Source organism: Harpia harpyja, chromosome 11 (genome assembly GCF_026419915.1).
Source record: "Harpia harpyja isolate bHarHar1 chromosome 11, bHarHar1 primary haplotype, whole genome shotgun sequence".
NCBI classification, from domain to species: Eukaryota; Metazoa; Chordata; class Aves; order Accipitriformes; family Accipitridae; genus Harpia; species Harpia harpyja.
The window spans coordinates 38,124,476-38,144,109 of record NC_068950.1 but is presented as its reverse complement, the minus strand read 5'-3'; the positions used below and the strand labels follow the sequence as shown (position 1 = coordinate 38,144,109).

Below are 19,634 nucleotides of genomic sequence, written 5' to 3'. Positions count from 1 at the left end.
CTTGCTTCCCTTCTTTTCATCTTCTCCTCCCCCTTCCTTCAAGGAGCACACAGCCTCTGAATTAGCAGCTGTTCTGAGAAGAGCAAGGCTGCACTCCTCCCCGCTTTGTCCCAGAACAGAACAGGGACTGTACTATAAAAATCCAGTGTTCTGGGGACAGGCATGAATGGACAAGAAACAGCCATGACTTGTCTATCCTGAACAGTAAATTCAATGCTGAAGAAGAGACGAAATAAACACAAGAATGCAGACATTAGAAACAAACAGGCTGAGTTAAAACAATACTCAGTAAGAAAAAGTGAAAACAAATAGACCCAGAAAAAAATGAAAGACATACCAGCACATAAAAAATGGTAAGCAGCAGCGTGGAAAGGTATCTGCAAGAGGAATTAAAGAAGTCACTGCAATACATAAAGCACGCAATATGCCATAGGAAGCCTTTCACATCCCAAATAGGTGATGTCACATCATGGAGAGGGGATACAGCATTGCTGGACCAGCAGTACATAAAGAATGGTAAAGACTGCACTCAGCTATAACAGGAAATGTATTACTGGAGCTAAGCACAGGAACAAACTGAAGGCAAATTTTCAGCAAAGACCAGGTTTTTAACCAAGAATGACTTAAGGCTTGACAGTGACTTAAGATGCAAGATTAGAAGGGTCCAGTGTTAAAACATTAACATACGGTAACCTTTGGTTAAATTGTGACTAAAAGGAGATGCAAAAGCCTATAGATACTTCAAGTGTGTAAAGACTATGACTGGAAATGAAATATTAAGTGTGCTACTTAACACTGTTACCCATAAGAGAAGATGAAATTAAGAAGAGGGTAAAAAAATTACATGGTCTGAAACCAAGGAGAAAAGGCACTCCAACAATGGGAACCAGTAAGTCATGGAAGAGGTACATGCCTCATTACAGCAGACTTATCTTCCCCTTCTGCATCCCATCCCCAACACTGGTACTTCTGAAATTTAGACAAAAGTTGAAGGCAACTAAAAAAATTAATACTGAACAATGGAGCAGAAACTGAAAGCAAACCAAAAGAAACGGAGTGATTTTTCACTGGTCAGGCTTCAACCAAAGGGACACTAAGTTCAGATCACAGAGCACAGCACCAAACCTTTGCACAAAAGCGCAATGCCAGGCACCCAGAGCCAAAGCTTATGAGAAAACCCACTATTCTAGGAGATGATGATAGTGAGTGATGGGGAGAAGAAAGGCAGAAGGACAGAACCACAAGAGAGCCTGTGCACTGACCAAGGTTCCCACTTTCGTGATGGGTCAAAGAACTGCACGGGCAGAGTGAAAAGTCAGCTGTGGCTTAACATAACTAACATGCAACTTGGTTTACAGGACAGATATTTTTGTTAAGAGGCCAAGAACATGCTCTCTCACTCAGAAGAACTATGCAAGCAGAGGAATCAGGAAAGGCAAGGCACAGCTAAGATATGAAAACCCAGTACATCATCAAGCCTGGAAGCATTTTATGTAGAAACAGTGGCAGTAACACTTCCAGTCTAAAGGAAATGGCAAAGGCACATAAAACTGGAGAACAAGAGTTTGTTTTGCAAAACAAGAATATTAAGTAGGACATAACAATATACTGCAGCAGCAATATCTGAAACCTGGTTGACTGCAAATTCAAAAAGCCCTGGTAATTTTGTCATTAAATGATTTAATTCAGCAACATTTAAGGTTCTGTACCTCAGCCTCCGTCAAACAACAGAAAACAAAAGCCACCACAACACTAAGAAATTTCACCGTAATTCTGAACAATGACTCGGAATACCTATTCTGTCTCAAACAGCCTACTAATTAAACTCCCTTTGAGCTCTACTAACCAGTTTTTCCAGTGCACAGAGGAAAGTAATTTATTACAGACCGGAATACAAAATTTAATATTAACAACACAACCTGTGTCTGCAGCATTTTTAATCTGATCAGCGAAAACAAATAAAAGCTGCAACCTGACAGCTAAGAAGGTTAATCTGTAATAGTTAGATTTCCGTAGATTACTTTACACAGCATCTGGAAAGATGCTGAGAAAAATAAAGCCACTTTATCATATTCCAAAATGTGCTACGTATAAAAATTTTGCTATCCATCAATACTTAGACTGCAGTGAGCCTACTTAAATTTGCTTCAGCTTTAACAGCAAACTTTCAAGAACTTTAAAGCAAGAGCAGCAATTTAAGTATGTTTCAAATGTTTATAAAATTCCTTTTAGGTACTTGCAGATAATGGAGATAATGAAAAGGAAAACTGCTTAAAGTAGAAAATATTATGACTTTGTTGTTGTGCACGTACTTAGTTCTATCCCTTAAATGTCTTGCTAATTTTGTTGAGAAGAGTATCAGCATGAATATGCTCCTTGAATTTTCTCCAGACTGAAAAGCAAATCTTTTCCTTTTAAAGGTGGCAAATTTCACCTGTATCAGCCAGCACCTTCTCCTATAACACTATCCACATGTATGGCACTGGATGAATAGTGTGGATGTCATGACTAGAAGCCATTCTTGCTGGCTGACCACCACTGAAAACAGGGCAGGTTTTATGATGCACTACTCTCGTAAAAAAGGATTTGCACAATATTAAACATGTAGGTGGTAAACAGAGAGGGAAAACATACATATTTCTCCTTTTGTTTCCAGTTTGGCAAAGTACCTAAACATACCTAAGCTGGAGCAAATAAGTACCACAATGCTACCAACAGACAAAATCAAGGTAGCAAAGTAGCTATTACAGTGTAATACAAAGCATAAGGGGAAAAAAAATGTTATCAGTCAAGCTCCCAAGCTGTTCATGTTTGGGGTTGGGTTTTTTTGGTTTAAGACAAAGTGGCTTCCATAGCAGGAAAGTATTTTAAAGAAAGTAGAGACTTAGGAGAAAGAGATGCATTGGTAAATAGAAATGACACAGATACAGCACATAGAAGAACAGAGGAGTCTAAAAAAGGAACTGCTGGAGAATACTTCTTCCTTGTTACATGTCCTATCTTCTCATGCCCTACCTACCATCCTCACAACAGGGAAAGTCAAAACACCCCCCACATCTAACCAACAGCATCCTAAGGAAGAGGAAGGCGGCCTCATTTTGTGGGTCCTAGAACACTGTAGCAAGAGGAAGCCTGTTGATATCTAATTTAAGGTGCTTTAAAATCTGCGTGAGCACAAACAATTATCTGTATAGGACAGCAGGCACATTAGACCTTCTACCACAGAAACAGCAGCCCCTCTAGTACAGCAACAATTAATCATACTGGCAATGCTGCCATTTGTTTGCTTGCAGGTGAGTATGACGCAGCTTTTTGTCCATCTGCTTTTGCAACACCCCTTAAAAACCATCTAACTGAAAAAAAACCCCAGTCTGGGCTCTTGTGAATAAAAGTAATAAAAACATTCGGTCCATCGCCCCCCAAGCTGATATATTCCACTGATTAAACAGATGCTGTGAGAGTCATAAGAACAGCAGTACTGGGTCAGAGCAGAGGTCTGCCCAGTCCAATATCCTGTCTCCAGCAGCACCTGCAAGTCAGTAACTTGCACTGAAATTCCTAGCAGGGACAAGTCAGAACATCTGCAAAATCAGTGATAGATCATGCTCAGGAGAATGGAGAACAGCAGTTATGTCCAACAAACCCCAGCAGTGAGTCAGCCAAAGCAGAGACAGTGAGAAAAGTCAAAGAAATGGACTTGGACTTCAGCGACATGATGCTTTCTTCCCCTCTTTCTCTACTCTTTTTAGAATCAAAATCTCACAGGGATGACAGGGACCGTGGCATCAGAGAAATGGGAAACATGGCACCTGGGCAAAACCAGGTTTCTAAACAGGCATGCAGAGATGCAAGAGGGCCTGAACAAGACCCAGGCTGTACCACAAATGGTTTAAGAAGTCAGAGGCTGCAGTACCCTATCAATGACCGCTGCGGGAACCAAGCACAGGACATGAAGTAGGATGCTTCTGAAATCCAAAGACGTATGCTTGTCTGTTGGCAAAGGCTGAGCATCAGAGCAACTGCCAATAGCTGACACATTACTGAGAAGGTTGGTTACCAGTGCTGACTATAACCATGCAATTGCCAGTGAGCTGCATGCAAAGGTTGTTGGGACTCCCAGTTCAGGCAGCAAGAGAAACTATCCATTAAACAGAAGAAAAGGTCAGGAGATGGTGTGCAGCATTAAGGATGTGCAGGTGTAGGAAACAGTGGTAAATCCCTCTCTCCATCTCTTCTTGGGCATAACATCATACCGTAACCAGAAATTAATGCCTCTTAACTGTAAGTAAAATTAAGATGATACCCTAAGTTTCAAAGCATTGGGATTGAACCTTTGAAGTTTTCTGGAAGCAAAGGAGAAGGAAAGGATTTAAGGCTAGGCAAGACCTCCATGCAGTAGATATCCCCAAAGGAACTTTGCCCTCTACAGATGGCAATCTCACTTGACAAAGAGATAGAAAACAGGTTGGCTTGATCATGTAAATGGGTCCTTGCTAAAGTCACAGTTAGAATAACCCCAGAAGCAAAGACATGAAGGATGGGGTCCAAGTGGATGGAGTCTCAAGAGGTACTTTGTTACATCAGTATAGGGACTGCACATAAACTGAGCTAGCAGAAAACAGAAGAAAAAAAAAATAGGAGTGCCGAGGACATACACTCCCACGGGCAGCAGATCCCAATACTGATCTGAAGGTCTCGGGTTGACCATTCCCAGAAGTCAAGGTAAAGATGATCTTGCAGGGCTCTTCTGGCATTAGAGAAAAACACCTGCATGCTGGGAAGTCAAGTGATGATGAATCAGCTCTGCAACAGAGAAGGGGCAAGAACTTCCTGGCTCACCAAGTCTGAGAAACAGGTACTGCAGGCACGTCGAATAATCCTCGTCACAAGTTTACTAAACGCCATCTTAAAGCCAAGAAGCAGCTCCTAATACAGCATTGGTAAAAAACAGTCTTGTGAAAAGGGAGATCAGGAGGTTGACCAGTTTCAAAACCATTTAGACTGGTTTTACACAAGCCACTTTTGCTCTTGGACAAGTTGTCTAGCAAGAGCCCTGGGGAGACAGGCAGAGTTGACAGCCGCAGCGCTGCCATGCTGCTCGTTGGCATGGCTGAAGGGCAGGAGGTCTTGAGTAGCAGGGAATGGATGAATGCTGACAAAGTCAGCTTCAGAGCCCTGACAGACATCTTGGTGTGCTGTCTACTGCTGCCCCAAAAGACCCTGCCTCAGCTGGAAGGTAGTGCATCATTAGTGGACACTGCTGCCGATCTCCCAGAGCTTTCCTGGAACTCTCTCATTCCTTCCCCCCCTTCCTCCTTGTCCTCCTTGGGCTAAAAGGAAAGAAAAAAAAAAGGGTTACGGCCAGAAGCAGCTGTACATGAGTGCTGATGCATGGGGTCTGTGCTTCTAGAGGGAAGAGCAGAACGAGGGAAGGACAGACAACACTGGAGGCTAAGGGTAGACTGTCATCAAATAGAGGGCTCCACCAACACAGCTGCATCACCTGGCTGTTCCCTGGCAGACAGTTATCTTCAATGCAGATGAGATGAAGGATGGAAAAAAGCCTCAGACTAGAAGGTCAGCAGACACACTGAAAAGCCTCATAAATAACCTTGTAACTGGAAGTCATGATTTTGTAGACATAGGTGTGCTTGTGCTGCTGGGGAAAGCCATGCTGCTTATCCTTCCTCACTAGACTTGATGGGAAGGTGGTGTTATTTACACAAACCAAGCAGTTAACACTGTGAAGAATAAACTAAATATGCATTAAAGGCATTTAATACACTTCAGAACAAGCTCAGGATTGAAACTGCTGAAGTTAATTAGAAAGCTCTTTCAGAGCACAAGGGTCATGCCTACTTGCCCCAACACTCATTTCAATTGCTTTTTTCCAATAATCAAGAAATCAAAATTCTTTTGTTCGCTGGCGCAGAGTATGCACCAGACGACTGCAGAGAGACGATAAAGAAAATGACGGATGCAAATTTGACCGTTTTCCTCAGCATGTAGAATAGACATCAAACCATACCAAACACATTTTAGAAATCCAGCACTAAAAGACACTCACTACTGTTCCTGTGTTCCCTCCCCCACAGTACTAATGAATTTAGTTCAGATACTTAATGCAAATGCTCATGTAGTTAATCAATATTTGGGGATTGTCTTAAATCTGCAGCCCTTAGAATAGGATATGCAACACTGAAATTAGGTTTATCTCTGCTCAAGAACAGAATACACTTCAGGAAATAAGAAGCTATAAAAATAAAATAACTAGGCTACCAAATTAAGATCAACTTATCAAAGGTCTTTAATGACATTGAGCCATATATTTAATCTTTAAAAAAATAATTCTAGATTTTGTTTAAAAAAACTCTGAAACATGTTTGTTTTTTCATGTTTTCTAGTATTTTATTCTCTGCATGCAATTGGAGGTACCAGACAAAGTTTATAACCAAAAATTGAAGCATGCTCTGTATTCCATCTGATTCACAGAAAGAATCTTTTTTTTTTTTTTTTTTCCCCCCTCAACTCCAAAACACATTATTTTAGACTTCTGCTTTTCTGGGCACTTGACTTTCAGCTCTAGTTGTACTACTCTATCTGACCACTCTTTCCTCACTGCATTCTGACCATGCACTCAACACAAAGAAATAACTCCCATCATACAAATGTCCTGTACCTACTAAAATACAGTAAGGCCAATCTACAAGTCACTTCCTAAAAAAACTAATGTTAATTCGGTATTATTTTTCAGACAAAAGCACTCTAGCAGAGTACTCTGCTGCATAAATATTTTTCTTATTTCAGCAAATATTAAGTCTTTTGCTTTCAAGGAAGTCAAATGTAGAAAACTGCACTGCTGCTTACAGAGATTCCCTATACAGCCAATTTGAAGGGCACTACCGAATATGGCCCTCAAATGCAATCAAACCAAATGCCAGAATTATGTTCACTTTGTAAATGGTGAGCACTACAGTACGTAAGTTTGGGGTGTTTTTTCTGTTCTGAAGGATTGTGTTAATTCTCATCTACTACTGGAGCAAAGCAACTGCTGCTAATGCTCAGTCTAGTCTAACAAGATCTGTACCAAATAAATGATCAGAGATCAGTGACTAGTTACCATTGCTTTACAGAGAATTACTAAAAACCCCTTCCAAGTCAACAAGGGAATAAACTACCTCTACAAGGTATTTTTCTCCTAAACCCTGTTATTAGGTGGGCTTATGCCATGAGGCATGAGTGTTTACATACTTTCTAAAGAGTTTAGAAGTCTTATCTAACATAATCCCTACATTCTATAATCCTATCTGTTTAATGTATTTTAAGTGGGGAAAACCGCTGGAACCAGTAATATCTCAAAATGGAAGGCACTTGCAAAGGACAATCAGTGAATTGGACATCAAATGTAGAAGGAGTTTATGCTCAGATTAGACTTTCAGTCATTTAGGATCAGGTAACTTAATGCCAGGTTTCACAGTAAGCTATATTTATCTGCATATGGGTCATTTTTTTCTTCCAATAGGAAACACTTTTGATATGGCCTTTTATAAAAATTCCCAGAGAAAACACATACAAAACACCGGTAGCCTTTGTATGTGAAATCTGCAGTGAATACATGTTTTATCTGCAGGTTCTAAACATAAATAGATGTGAACCATTTCCCTTGAATGAAAATAAATATTCCCCCCCGCCCCGACAAAGCAGCACAATTTTACTAACATCTCTGCAATTTCCAGCCTGAGTCTTTCAAACGCAGACTTAATCACGCAACGGTTATCTATTGTCATGAACTGTATTACCAAAAGGCCTCTCCCCTCTAATTAAATTTAACCATTAATCCTGTTTTTGCTTTGTGTCTTTCCATTATGATGAGCTTTCAGAGTCCCCCTTCGATCCCAAGATAGACACCGTGACCTCTCGCTCATCTATCAGGTATCAAAACCTCCCGTTAATATACGTAAAGCTTAGCTGTTGCCCGCTGCAAACACTGGGGCAATATTAGAAGACGCCTGTTTTCCTTCGTAAACTTAAGTAGTGTTTTCCTGCTACTGCGCACTTGCCGTCAGATTCAAGAGCTTCCCTCCTGGGGAGCCATACCATTGGGGAACATGATCATACCTGGCTTCCTTCTCTCCTGCCTCCTAGGGTCACCATCGCAGTGTGCAACTAATGGCTTCTGCTCCTGAGGATACAGACCTTCTCCATCCACTACTTTCAAAACAGTTACCGATTCCAGATGCTGAAATTAAGGCTGCTTAATTAGGCCCCAAATTTCAGGAAACTCCAAGCATGCAATCTCTGAACAGCACGTTCCAGACAGAAACACCAGTTCAGCACCATCATTCACTGAACACGCTTGGTTAAACAAAATCTGGGTCTTTGCTTTTTACAGCAGCACCTTTTTGGTATGTGCTGGTAAGCTGCTCATTATACAGGGAGACAGGAAAAAATAATTTTTATAGAGGGCAGACAACACCAACTTAATGTAGCATGGACATACTTCTGGACCAGAAGGGGTTCATGATGGCTTGCCGAGAGCACAGGTAGAGCATCCTCTCCAGGTTAGGAATTTACTGGTTTCTACAGAGAAATGAGCATTGAACACCACTTACGTGGAAGATATTTTCCTGTACTCTCTCATAATGCTGCATTATTTGACTGCCGTTTTGTAAGCTTTTGGTTCTTGGATCATATGGTTGAACATCCAAAGAGTGAGGAATGGACAATCTGTAACTTCTAGACAGGACTATAGGTGAAACAGTATTTCTTTCTCTCCTAACATGTGACAACACACAGATGCTACTGCTTTGAGTCAATAGCTTGCCTGTCCTGGATTTTCACTGGGATCATCAATATTTATATTACACTTACAATGCCACAATTATTTCTGAACAGCAGTTTTAATCTTAAGTCTGCACCAGTCCTATAAATACCTGAAATTAAAACAAAAGATGTAAATCTTTGTGCATAATCTTAAAGGAATTGCAAATTCAAAAGGAGCAATTTAAGAACAGAGTTGCATTTTGGGCAGAGGAGCAATGAAGTTCCTGATTATGCATGCAAAGAACATCAAATTGTACCACACAGCAGGAATATGCAAACTCTGTCATAAGTTAAGTGATGCACAGAAATCCTGTATCAATAAACAGCCTGCTTTACAGTGCGCCTGGATCATTGTAAGATACAAAAGATTATTTGAGATCCAAAGATTTTAGATACCGATCATTCAACAACTCGCAGATGTAAGTTTCTGTGTAGATTACAGAGAAACAAAAATATAATTCTTAAGAGCTCAGCTAAGGCCACCAAATCAATTAAAAAAATTAGTAACAAACATTCCCTTCTCCCACACACAAACTACGTCAACAAGGACAACTCACTTGGCCAGCAGCAATTACAGTGTCTCTGACGGACACTACACTGACTGGATCTTTTGTTTTCAAACATGGGACAAAACAAGTTCAGCATTTCTTCTCTCAAAATTTTCTGATGAATTCAAGTCCTCTCCTTCCCCAAGTCAGGAAGATATTTATCACTGGCTTTCTTTGGACAAAATAAGAAATAAAGAGCATCTGCAACACTATATAGCTTAGCATCACTTGTAAGCGCTGAGCCTCGCATCCATCTGAAGCCGTAGTCTTCCTCTGTGAAGTCACATCCCTTCATCTAATGCTGCTCTAACATGTTTATGCCATTTAGGTTTTTTTTTTAAACTCAAGTTCCTTCTCATTTTTTGAGAGCAGCTGATTAAACCTGAACAACTGGGTTGTTGGACGAAATATGCTGTAGCTATGAAATGGTACAGCAGGGACCAGTTTCACTGTTAATTTAAAATGCTAGAATTAATTAGGTAGTGTAAATGAAGAATTTAATAAGCACACTTTACAACCACAAGTTCTGCTTTTATTAAACACCCCTGCCAAATGAAGGCAACCATCTTCAGTCTGTTTTTCCTTGTCTCATTCCCTTAAAATCTCTGCAGTGAAAAAAACCATTTTTTTCTATTGCAACCCCTCCCCCATAATTAAAATGTATGCCTGACTTCCATCTCCTCTTTCAAGTCATTAGCATCTTTTAAAAATGCTACTGTATATCCTGCCTGTTCTGAGAAGCTACCAAACAAAACCGAAGTTTACAATTTTGGTTTTGAATACCAAATTAAAGGCTGTCTTAGAAGCTGTCATTCCTATTCAACTCAGTACGGTGTACTACCAAATTAGCATATTTTTTTAGTAAAGGAATATGCTTGTTTAAACATGTGTCTTTCCAAAGCGAGGGGTAACATCACGAATCAATTTTCTTAAAAAACCCTACTACTGTTCTAAGACTGCAAAAAGACTTGGAGCAGATGATTATACCTGACATATATTGTTTAATCCATTTTAAAATTAATAAAAGAGTTCAGACCATAAATTCTCTCAAAGGGATCCTGTATGTATAACAGACTTTGTTTAGCTTTGAACTCATTGAAAAAAGTATTTTGGGATGCTAAACATTATTGCACAAAATCTGTGCAATTCCTTAATAGGACAGAGGAAATCAAATCTTTTACAGGAACCAATTCAATCCTATCTGGCTTCAGAAATACATTCGAGATTTTCTAATATGGTTTTGCTAGGGTAACTATTTAATGATGATTTGGTTTATGACCTTTTCTGTTTTTCTTGAAGCAACCTCTCTCTGCAGCTAACTTTTTATTCTGGCTTTCCTTGATTTACCTGTTATTTTACCTTAGCGAGAAGGAGACAAACTTATTGTCTATGAAGACAACCTATATTTTTAACGGAAAGAGCTCCAACATTTGTTTAGAGGCATACCACAACAGCACACACTTAGCTGAGATTTATTAAAACCACAAAACTTTGAACAGAAACAATGAAAAAATCCAAAAGCAGACAAAACCTAAATTGTTTCACACCTTCACCAGTTCAGCAAGACTAGCTTAAGAATTTACTATTTCTTCTGCAATATGGCTTTAACTGTCAAAAAATCTACACTGATTTTTAGGAAGAAAAAAGCAGAAAATCCCTGAGAAGCCAGTCATTCCTGTAACAGCCTACTGGCATACTTCCACCCCTACTCTCCCAAAACCCATAAAAACCCAGAAGCCTAATGAAGAACACTTACATGACGATCCGGAAAGATGAGCTGGGTATGACCTCAGTGCATTTCCATTTTGTTACTCTCAGTGTTCTAAGAACCTTTAAAAACATGGACTGCTTCTGGCAGAGGTCTGCACTCAATTTACTAACTCTGAATTCAACATGAGGAATGTACACGCATCCTAAAATTTAGTAATATTGCACAATGCCTGAAAACCTTGGCAAATTTAAGTTGTTTTCAAAAATGGCACAGAGACTTTGGGGGACAATCCTTTTTTTGCAGATTTTGTTCTTTTGTACTTTTATCACTTCTTAAAACAACATTTAGGCTCCTCATTTAGGGGTGATGTTCTCAAAGCATCTATGTAAGGTTTTTTTTTTTTTTAAGAATGGTTCCTTTAAGTTATTTTACTGATCAAAGATTTATGCACTTTGTATGGAAAGAAAAAAGCATAGGCAAAAAACTACCCAAGAATGTGTCAAAAGATCATATAGCAAATTTCTCACATCTTCAAATACAGAGACAAAAGCCTGGAGATGGAATGAAACAAAACGAATACTGTTCCTAGCCGATGAAGTAATGGCTCCCCATCCAAAGACAGCCAATTCTCTATGAAAACAACACTGACTATCTGAAGTCTTCAAATTATATTGCAAGGAAATCGCCATGAATTTGAACAATATGGGAAGCAAAAAACTCATGAAATACAGGACCTGCCATGATCAAAATTCAAGCTAGGCATACTAGACTCCTGCAGATGGGGGTTAGGTATTCACTTCTGTCTGAAATAACTGAAATAACCTGTAATTTAGTTTCTCAGATTTTTTTCAGACTAAAAGAAAAACAACAGTCTGGAGCTAAACTGGTCTGGTGGCAGATAAAGGGTGGTGTGTCACGCTGGAATACTGCGCCAGCTTTACTTATAAAAGAGGAGGACTTCAGTTATTTGCATTGAATTTTGGGGGGAAGGAGGTTATAAGCAATTTGTTTTTCTTTAAGTAGAAAAAAGTAAAGAATAAATAAAAGTCAATTCCATTTTTCAATCTTCTTCCTTTTAATACCCTTGAAGCTGTGGCCCGATCAGAAGATATATTAAAATAGATACATCATGGTCAACGTGCTAAAGAAAGCTCTGCTGGACTACACTTCTGAGGACTTGAGCTGCCCTGCAGCTACTGCTATTTGTTATGTGCCTTGTGTTCAACCAGAACATTGCTAGATGTCAGGAAGTAAATAAAAAAGAAGCATTGCATGTTTAAAGCACTAAGCAGATCATTCTAATGCTGCCAATACAACAGCTGCCAGGCTGTTATGGAAGTAGGTATGAAAATTTGCGTCTTAATTGCTCATCTTTACATGGTGCCTCCTTCCACAGAGCACACACCCAAGTTGCCAGGAGTACATGTGAGAGGAGACGGCTCCTCTTCTGGAACCCTTTCCTTCCCAAGGCGGCTGCTCTCCGTGCTAAACATAACAGCACCGGTGATGCACTGAACAGCAGTGAAATTTCAGCTGTTCCCCACCTACAGTGCAAGTAGACACACAACCTATAAAAGTAACCTATAAAGCAAGCTATAAAAGCTGATTGTTCATCCCATCATCATCTTGTGCATCACTGAATGCCTGGCTGCGGCAGCAAGGATATGGAGTAGGCTAGGTGCATCTGCACCTGTCCACACCTCCTCTAGCAATAGTGCAGACGCCTCTCTTCTCTTTGAGGTACTATCTATAATGGGAGGCTTTTCGTATTCTGAAGGCACCTACCAACCGGTGTCGCTTCATGCAGAAAAGGATCATGGCAAATTAAGAAGTTTTCAGGGAAGAGTTCGTTAACCAATATCCACAAATTTCCGAATGAAATCCGGAGCAGTGAGTCCCAACTACAGACCACTGCTGTTCCAGAACACTGTGGTAAATAATGCTGCGATGGGCATGCAGAACCACCTTGACTTTACAGTGTTGTTAATAAGCAAAAACTTGACGAAGGTATGGTGAGGTTCAAAAAAATAGTCAGAATTAGGAACAGTCAGTTGGCTACAAGCCATTTAGACTACCCTCCTACAACTTAAGTCAATGATAAATAAAACTCGGAATGATCAGGAAAGTAATGACATCATCTGAGCTCTGCTGCAAGAAGCTGCACAGTGTGTAACACACATGCAGACTGGCAATGTTCATACTTTCCCTCTGATCCGTAACAGAGACTGAAAGACGAAGGGCTTCTTACAGTTGTTCTAGATGCAGTGTGCATCACTGAAAACTTACAAGGTTTACCATCTGAAGAAGTTTACCAGGGTATTTGCAGTATTGCCTGTGCCAAGTACTTGCAATATAAGCACAGAGGTTTTGCTGACCCCAAATGTAAACTGACCCTGATGCACATAAAGTCAATAATATGAAGCGCTTACCTGTAATTTTGTCTCTCACGAGCTTGCAGGATTCGATTTCACCAATGCTCCCAAAGAGACTCCTGAACTCCTCCTGGGTCATGTTCTGGGGTAAATAGTTGACTATGAGGTTGGTTTTGCTGTCATCTGTAGCAGCCCCTGTCTGCATGGGGGAAGGGCAGTTTCTACTGTTGCTGGAGGGTCCATTGGTTGTATTGGAAGTAGGGCCATTCGACACCTGAGGCTCCATGGTGCTAATTATCTATCAAAATAAGAAGAGAAGGGAAAAAAGACACCCTTAAGTTTCATAGATACAATAGCTATTTTTAAAGATACTTACAAACGAGTAAGTATGTAGCATTCATGGCCAATTTAGATACTTCAACAAAAAAACCCGGCTTGATTCCTCTGTTATTGTTGCAAAGTAGGTCACGCTAGTCTTCGGCTGTGAGCATATACTAAGATGCAGTTAAAAAAACCTTCTTTTTTTGTTAATGCGAAGCTGATTTCTGCTTTCATCACGCAGCCATTTTCACAAATGTAAATTTAAACCACATAAATTTAATTATAATTTAAGGTAATAATCATAATTAAAATTATAGTTCCATTAAATCAGATGCAGTAAGTGTATGGCTCTATATGAAAAGGTAAAATATTTTACCTATTTAATAACTGTATCAGAGAGTGCAATGACAACAACATTAACCAGGCACAGTCGATCTGCAACGTGTTGTCATTCAGATTGCCTTCAATTAATAAACTCAGTGTCCCAAGACATACCATTTACTGGTTCCAGTGATGACCTATATTCTCCAGTTGTATTTTTCACTAACAAACTGACACCTCTTTAAATAATAAAGCCCTGGATTTGCAATCTTCAGAGATACAAAGGTCTTCAGATATTTACTGGAATCAAAAAGGTTTAATCAGAGAAAGGCTTATCAGGCACAGGTGCAGGCTGGAATTTTAACAAGCACATCTATCTTGAAATGTGAAACTCCAATTTTCACAGAAGAGACTCACATAGACCTTTCCAAAAAATGACAAATAAGAATCCAGCTTAGCAAAGTGCATGCGGGACAGTAGACCCATTGTCACCAGTGCCACCGGTCATGTGAGTAAAGCTGCCTGCATGTTTATCTGCAGGCTGAGGACTGAAGAATGCAAGTTTTCATCTGCAAACTGCACAGGCAGACAAAGGAAGCAGAAAAACCTGGGTACTTCAAGCTTTTTCTATATAGGTATTTGCCTCTGCTATGGCTTCCAGCCTGTCTTCACTGTCACCAGTGCTGACAAGGGAAGGACATCATCTTAGTCTCAAATCTGGGTAAGATACAGCAATGCAAATGGTGGCTTTTGCTGTCTACTGTGACATTTGCGATGTGGAGCTTCACTGGTATCTCCTCTCAAAGAGCATCATCCCTCAGACGGGCTCAGCCTCCCTCCATCAAAGACTGAGTCAATGATGCAAACTGCTGCCCCAGGCAAGAGACTCCACTGCCCAGGGACAGGGACAAACGCGGGGAGAACCGAGGGCTAAGACACCACACGCTCTGAACCTTGTGTTCATCCGATCCTGTAATTACTGTAATTACTCAAGACTTAATTTGCTTTCTTTTTCAAATCCAGGGAGGTACACGTTGTGACAAATTAGGCCTGTAATTCAGGAGGATGGGGGAGATACACCAAAAAAGGGGAGTCTATTCTAAAATTAACTGCATGAGGGTGGTTCAGACTCTAAATAGGTTATATTCCGGTCAATTCTATTTTTATTTATTTTTTAGTTGAAATGCTTCAGCATTAGGTTAATGCCTCATTTAGGAAATAACCCTCTTTTTTATCAATGGAAATAAGTTTTGAATTACCATTATTTTTTATTATCAAGCCCAGGAATAGCTATTTGGTTTAACAATTTTTAAATAAAAAGCAGCCTTGCCACATTGTGCTTAACAGAAAGGCCTTAACCCACACAGCAGAATCATTTTGAAAATAAACTCCACAAAAATAGTAACTTCTTGAAAGAAATCGGCACATCCAAACCAGAATCCCCCTGCCAATTTTACCAGCCACGTGGCACCAAGCGCTGCTGACATGCTCTGCCAAGCTGTGCCAGCCCCATACACTCCTCCTTCAAGACTTTCCCTTTTACCCGGTATCAGCCATGCTTCCTTTTTTCAATCTGATTTCATACATGTATTTACTTGCACATACTACTAAATGCTTCAGATGCTGCTAAATCTGTTCAGCTCAGGATTCCAGCTGGAAGATCATCCTTTGGTCTCTGCACCTCCATGACCCCCACAGCAGACACAGACACCAACTCTAAGCTTTGCTAACAGCCTGCTGCGGGGCCAGGGTTTTGCACCCCAAGGCTAACACGCTTCAGCTGAGCACAGTGTGCTCCTACATGCTCTTATCTGCATCAGCTTGATTAAAATTGGGGGGAAAAAATTCCAGTTCTGACAATAAGATATAGTCAGAAGACGAGTGAAGCAGCTGACATGGTTAACTGCAGCTTTCCGTGTGCATTTAGATCATCTGACCACATCCTTTCCAACATAAAAAAATCCACAAGGTAAACTGCAATTTTAGGGACTGATCCTGCCCTTCTGAAGCAGACAGGAATACCACACCACTGGTTTCAGTTACAGCAGAAGCAGGACTTCAGCACAATGCTCCGTGGAAGGTGCATCATCTATTATTACCAACGGACACAAAAGCCATCTATAGTTCCCCATGATAAACAATAACCCTGGATCTTTTAAAATCTGGGAAAGAAAACAAAATTCAAAACTGGCTCGTGTCCTACTTACGCATTTTGCAAACTCTTTTTAGTTACATTTGCAGCATGCTTACCTTCCACACCAAGCAAATAAACAGAATTCAACTCAGATATTTAACACATTCAGAACATTAAGATTAAGCTGCTCTGTAAAAATCTGGTTTTGAACAAGTAGTTTTCCTCATTAATACTTCATCAAAATCTCTTGGCATAAACTGATGTTGCACCAGGTGCCAGGTTTTCTTCCTAGTTACTCTCACTCAACACCAATGAGATTTTCCTGATTTTTCAATAGTAGAAAGGAAAATCAAGGCACTTACTTGCCCTTCAGATTATTGCAAAGTTGTAGGTTACTGAAAATCTATTTGCTATATATATAAAAGAAGTGACATAATGGATAGAGAGAAATGCTGAAGTATTATTAAAACCAATTCTGATAAAAAAAAATATATCTGAAATATTTTAACTGCATAATTTTAAGTCTCCATTTACAGAGTGATTTCTGTGCAAAAACAGTTATGTACCAGAGCTAGCATTCAAAGTTCTCATGGGCACAAAGGAATAATACTTATTTTAGATGTACTGACTGACATCCCTAGTGAAGACTTAAATTATTAATGGTAATGAAAAGGTAAGTCCTAGCTCTCCTTTCCAAACATTCTGTGCTCTCCCATACACGTCTAAAGCTCAAATCCACTGTTAAGAGTTCAGTGTGCATGCACGGGGACATTCACTGTCAATGACTGTTTTTAACATTAAAGTAGTTGTTGATCCCACGTCAGTCAGCACATTACATAAGAGTAACGTTATTTATTCAAAGAATACATTTCAATATGCTATTTGCTGTTTTTTCTATCCACAACACTAAGATTTAGATTTTTTAATTCAATACCTGTATCACGACATGAACATTTTTGAAATAGATACTCTAGTGTCCTGGGCACACAGTTAACTTCCATTATGTTTTAATTACTGGTAATAACTTCTTGTCTTAACACAAGAAAGTGTTGGGCTGTAACTGAATTCTACAAAAATACTAAATAGCTGAGTTCTACAAAAATACTAAAGGAGGCTATAAGTCTAACTTGTCAAGGGCTTATTTGGATAAGGGCAAAAAAAATGTGGAAAATCCAGCAGTGACTTAACCCCAACATTAATTTTTTTTTAAAACAAGATATACTCTTATCCCTTGAAGACTAGTATTAAACCTCTATACATGTCACTTAAAATTAGCAACATCTCTATGTTTTTGTAGACCTTCTCTGAACTAATTTAGGCAGCTACGACTGGTCTTGAAACATGACAGTGCAAACATCATGTGTGATGACATTCACACGCTACTGGTATAAAGAGGCATTTTCTTTTGGGTGGTTGTTTTTGGCAACAACTTGCCAGACTCCCAATACTGCAACACCATGTTCTATATACAGGATAACAGTATCTCTGAAGAAGAATGAGCTGCAGTAACTGTTGATAGACATTGATAATTTAGCTACCAATAATTTGAATATTCTATCTTTATAACATTGAAAAAAATACTATCTGACAGAATTTAAAGACTGCAATTTTGTAAGTTGAAGGCAACCCATATTTCAAATTCTGGATGTATTTCATCAGACTGCTACTTTTAAAAATGTCTTCTCGGTGTACTACTTTTCTCAGTATGGTAATGTATCAGCAAAGTACGAGGTATTTTAGTTTGACAGATTTCACAAAGAAATGCTTTGCTGCTCAGGAAGACAGCATAAGCTTTGCCAGTGTTTTGCAAAACACTGCTTACCAAAAGGCTTGGTATAACCCCTCCTACAAAGTATCAGCAACAAATAACCATTATAGCAACTCCTACATTACAAATAATGTTTCAGAAATACTTCAGTCGTCTTTTTTTTTTTTTTTACAATTAAATTAATTTCAATTTATTCCTGCTGAAATATTAGCTCCAACAATAATGCAAAGAATACCTGTATGTATAAACACAACTATTACAATGCTTAAACAAGCTAGAGTAACTGACATTAATCTTCAGTTATTACAATAAATGTGACATCCATCTACCATTACAAAGCACAGTTAATGAATCATTTAGAAAACTACCCACAGACTAAGACAGCCTTATCTCCCTATTGCATACATAAGCAATAGCCAATGGCTCGATAAATGTAAATATACATGCTTCATATTTACCAAATTTGTTCTCAGCAGTCTAAAAGAAGGTCTGCACGTTCAACTGAAAAGACTGTCACATACGTATGCTGAAAGGAGCTCGTATTCAGCAAATAATTAGCACCCATTCTTGTTATCTGAATTATGTATACTCTACTGCCCATATTTCACAATAAACAGAAATTAATTTATGTATGAAAAAACCAGTAACAATTAAGAATCTTAAGAATAAGTGTTATTTATAGGCACTAAAGAGCAGTGTTTTTAAACATAACACAAGCAATCATTTCCTAAAATCAAAATCTGAAAGAAATTCTAAAAATTGCAGAATTCATGCAGACATATCCACTTTGAGGACTCAGAAGTCAAAAAAGTTATCTATGAATAATGAACTGTTCACAGCACCTAAACACCAGGAAAAGTGATCATGGTAAATTACATCTCATGAAGAATTCATGAGGTCTAATTTTATATTATTTCTAAGTGTTCATTAATGAACAAACTCAGAACATTCTCCCATAAAAAAGAATTTAGATAGATAAAGTAAGAGCTTTGCATTATTTAAAGAAAGCTCTTTAATTAGCATTGCAACTTGTTTGCTTTTACAAGTGGAAACAAATGGTGCCATGGCAGAGGTCCCATAGCCATCTCCTGAACAACAATGACAAAAGGAGAAACAAACAAAACCTCTCAAAGAAAATAAACGTAGATTCACAAAGGTTTTCCTTCTATAATGAGAAACAGGCTTTAACTCCCAGCATATCTGCTCTTTTGAATGGAAGCCAGCACAGCACAAGCCTCCGTCCCACAAGAACTTTCCTGCAGGTGATAACAACCCAATTTACAGGAGCTGCCTGACTGATCCATCCACTGCCCTCCCATCTCCCAATCTGCATGTGAATAGCAATGCCAAAGCCAGAAGGTCGGTCCATAGGTATGGAATGGAACATACAAATACATCCAAGACAAGATCCCTCGGCCCCGGACCAGCAGCTGCATGCCCCCACCCCGCTTCTACCTGCAGCCGCTGCTACTCGCTTCAGGGGGATTAAGCACATCCCTACGTTTTTGCAGAATGAGGCACTGGATCATAAAATCTTCAGGACAGATCATGTCGTCTTCCCATAGGAGTGTTAAAAAAAATAAATACTGATTTTAAGTATTCATTGGTTCAAAACCACAACTCCAGCCAGAGCTAG

The 19,634-nt window shown here is 39.3% G+C and overlaps 1 protein-coding gene across 8 annotated transcripts in view; it reads right to left on the bottom strand.

Annotated features, from left to right (window-relative positions):
* Positions 1 to 19,634, bottom strand: part of ELAVL4 (ELAV like RNA binding protein 4) — an 83,523-nt gene that overhangs the window by 29,893 nt on the left and 33,996 nt on the right. For all 8 annotated transcript variants that reach the window (XM_052801761.1, XM_052801759.1, XM_052801757.1 and 5 more), the window contains exon 2: positions 13,512 to 13,752. In XM_052801761.1, coding sequence (XP_052657721.1) covers positions 13,512 to 13,752 — 241 coding nt within the window. The remainder of the gene's footprint in view (positions 1 to 13,511; positions 13,753 to 19,634) is intronic.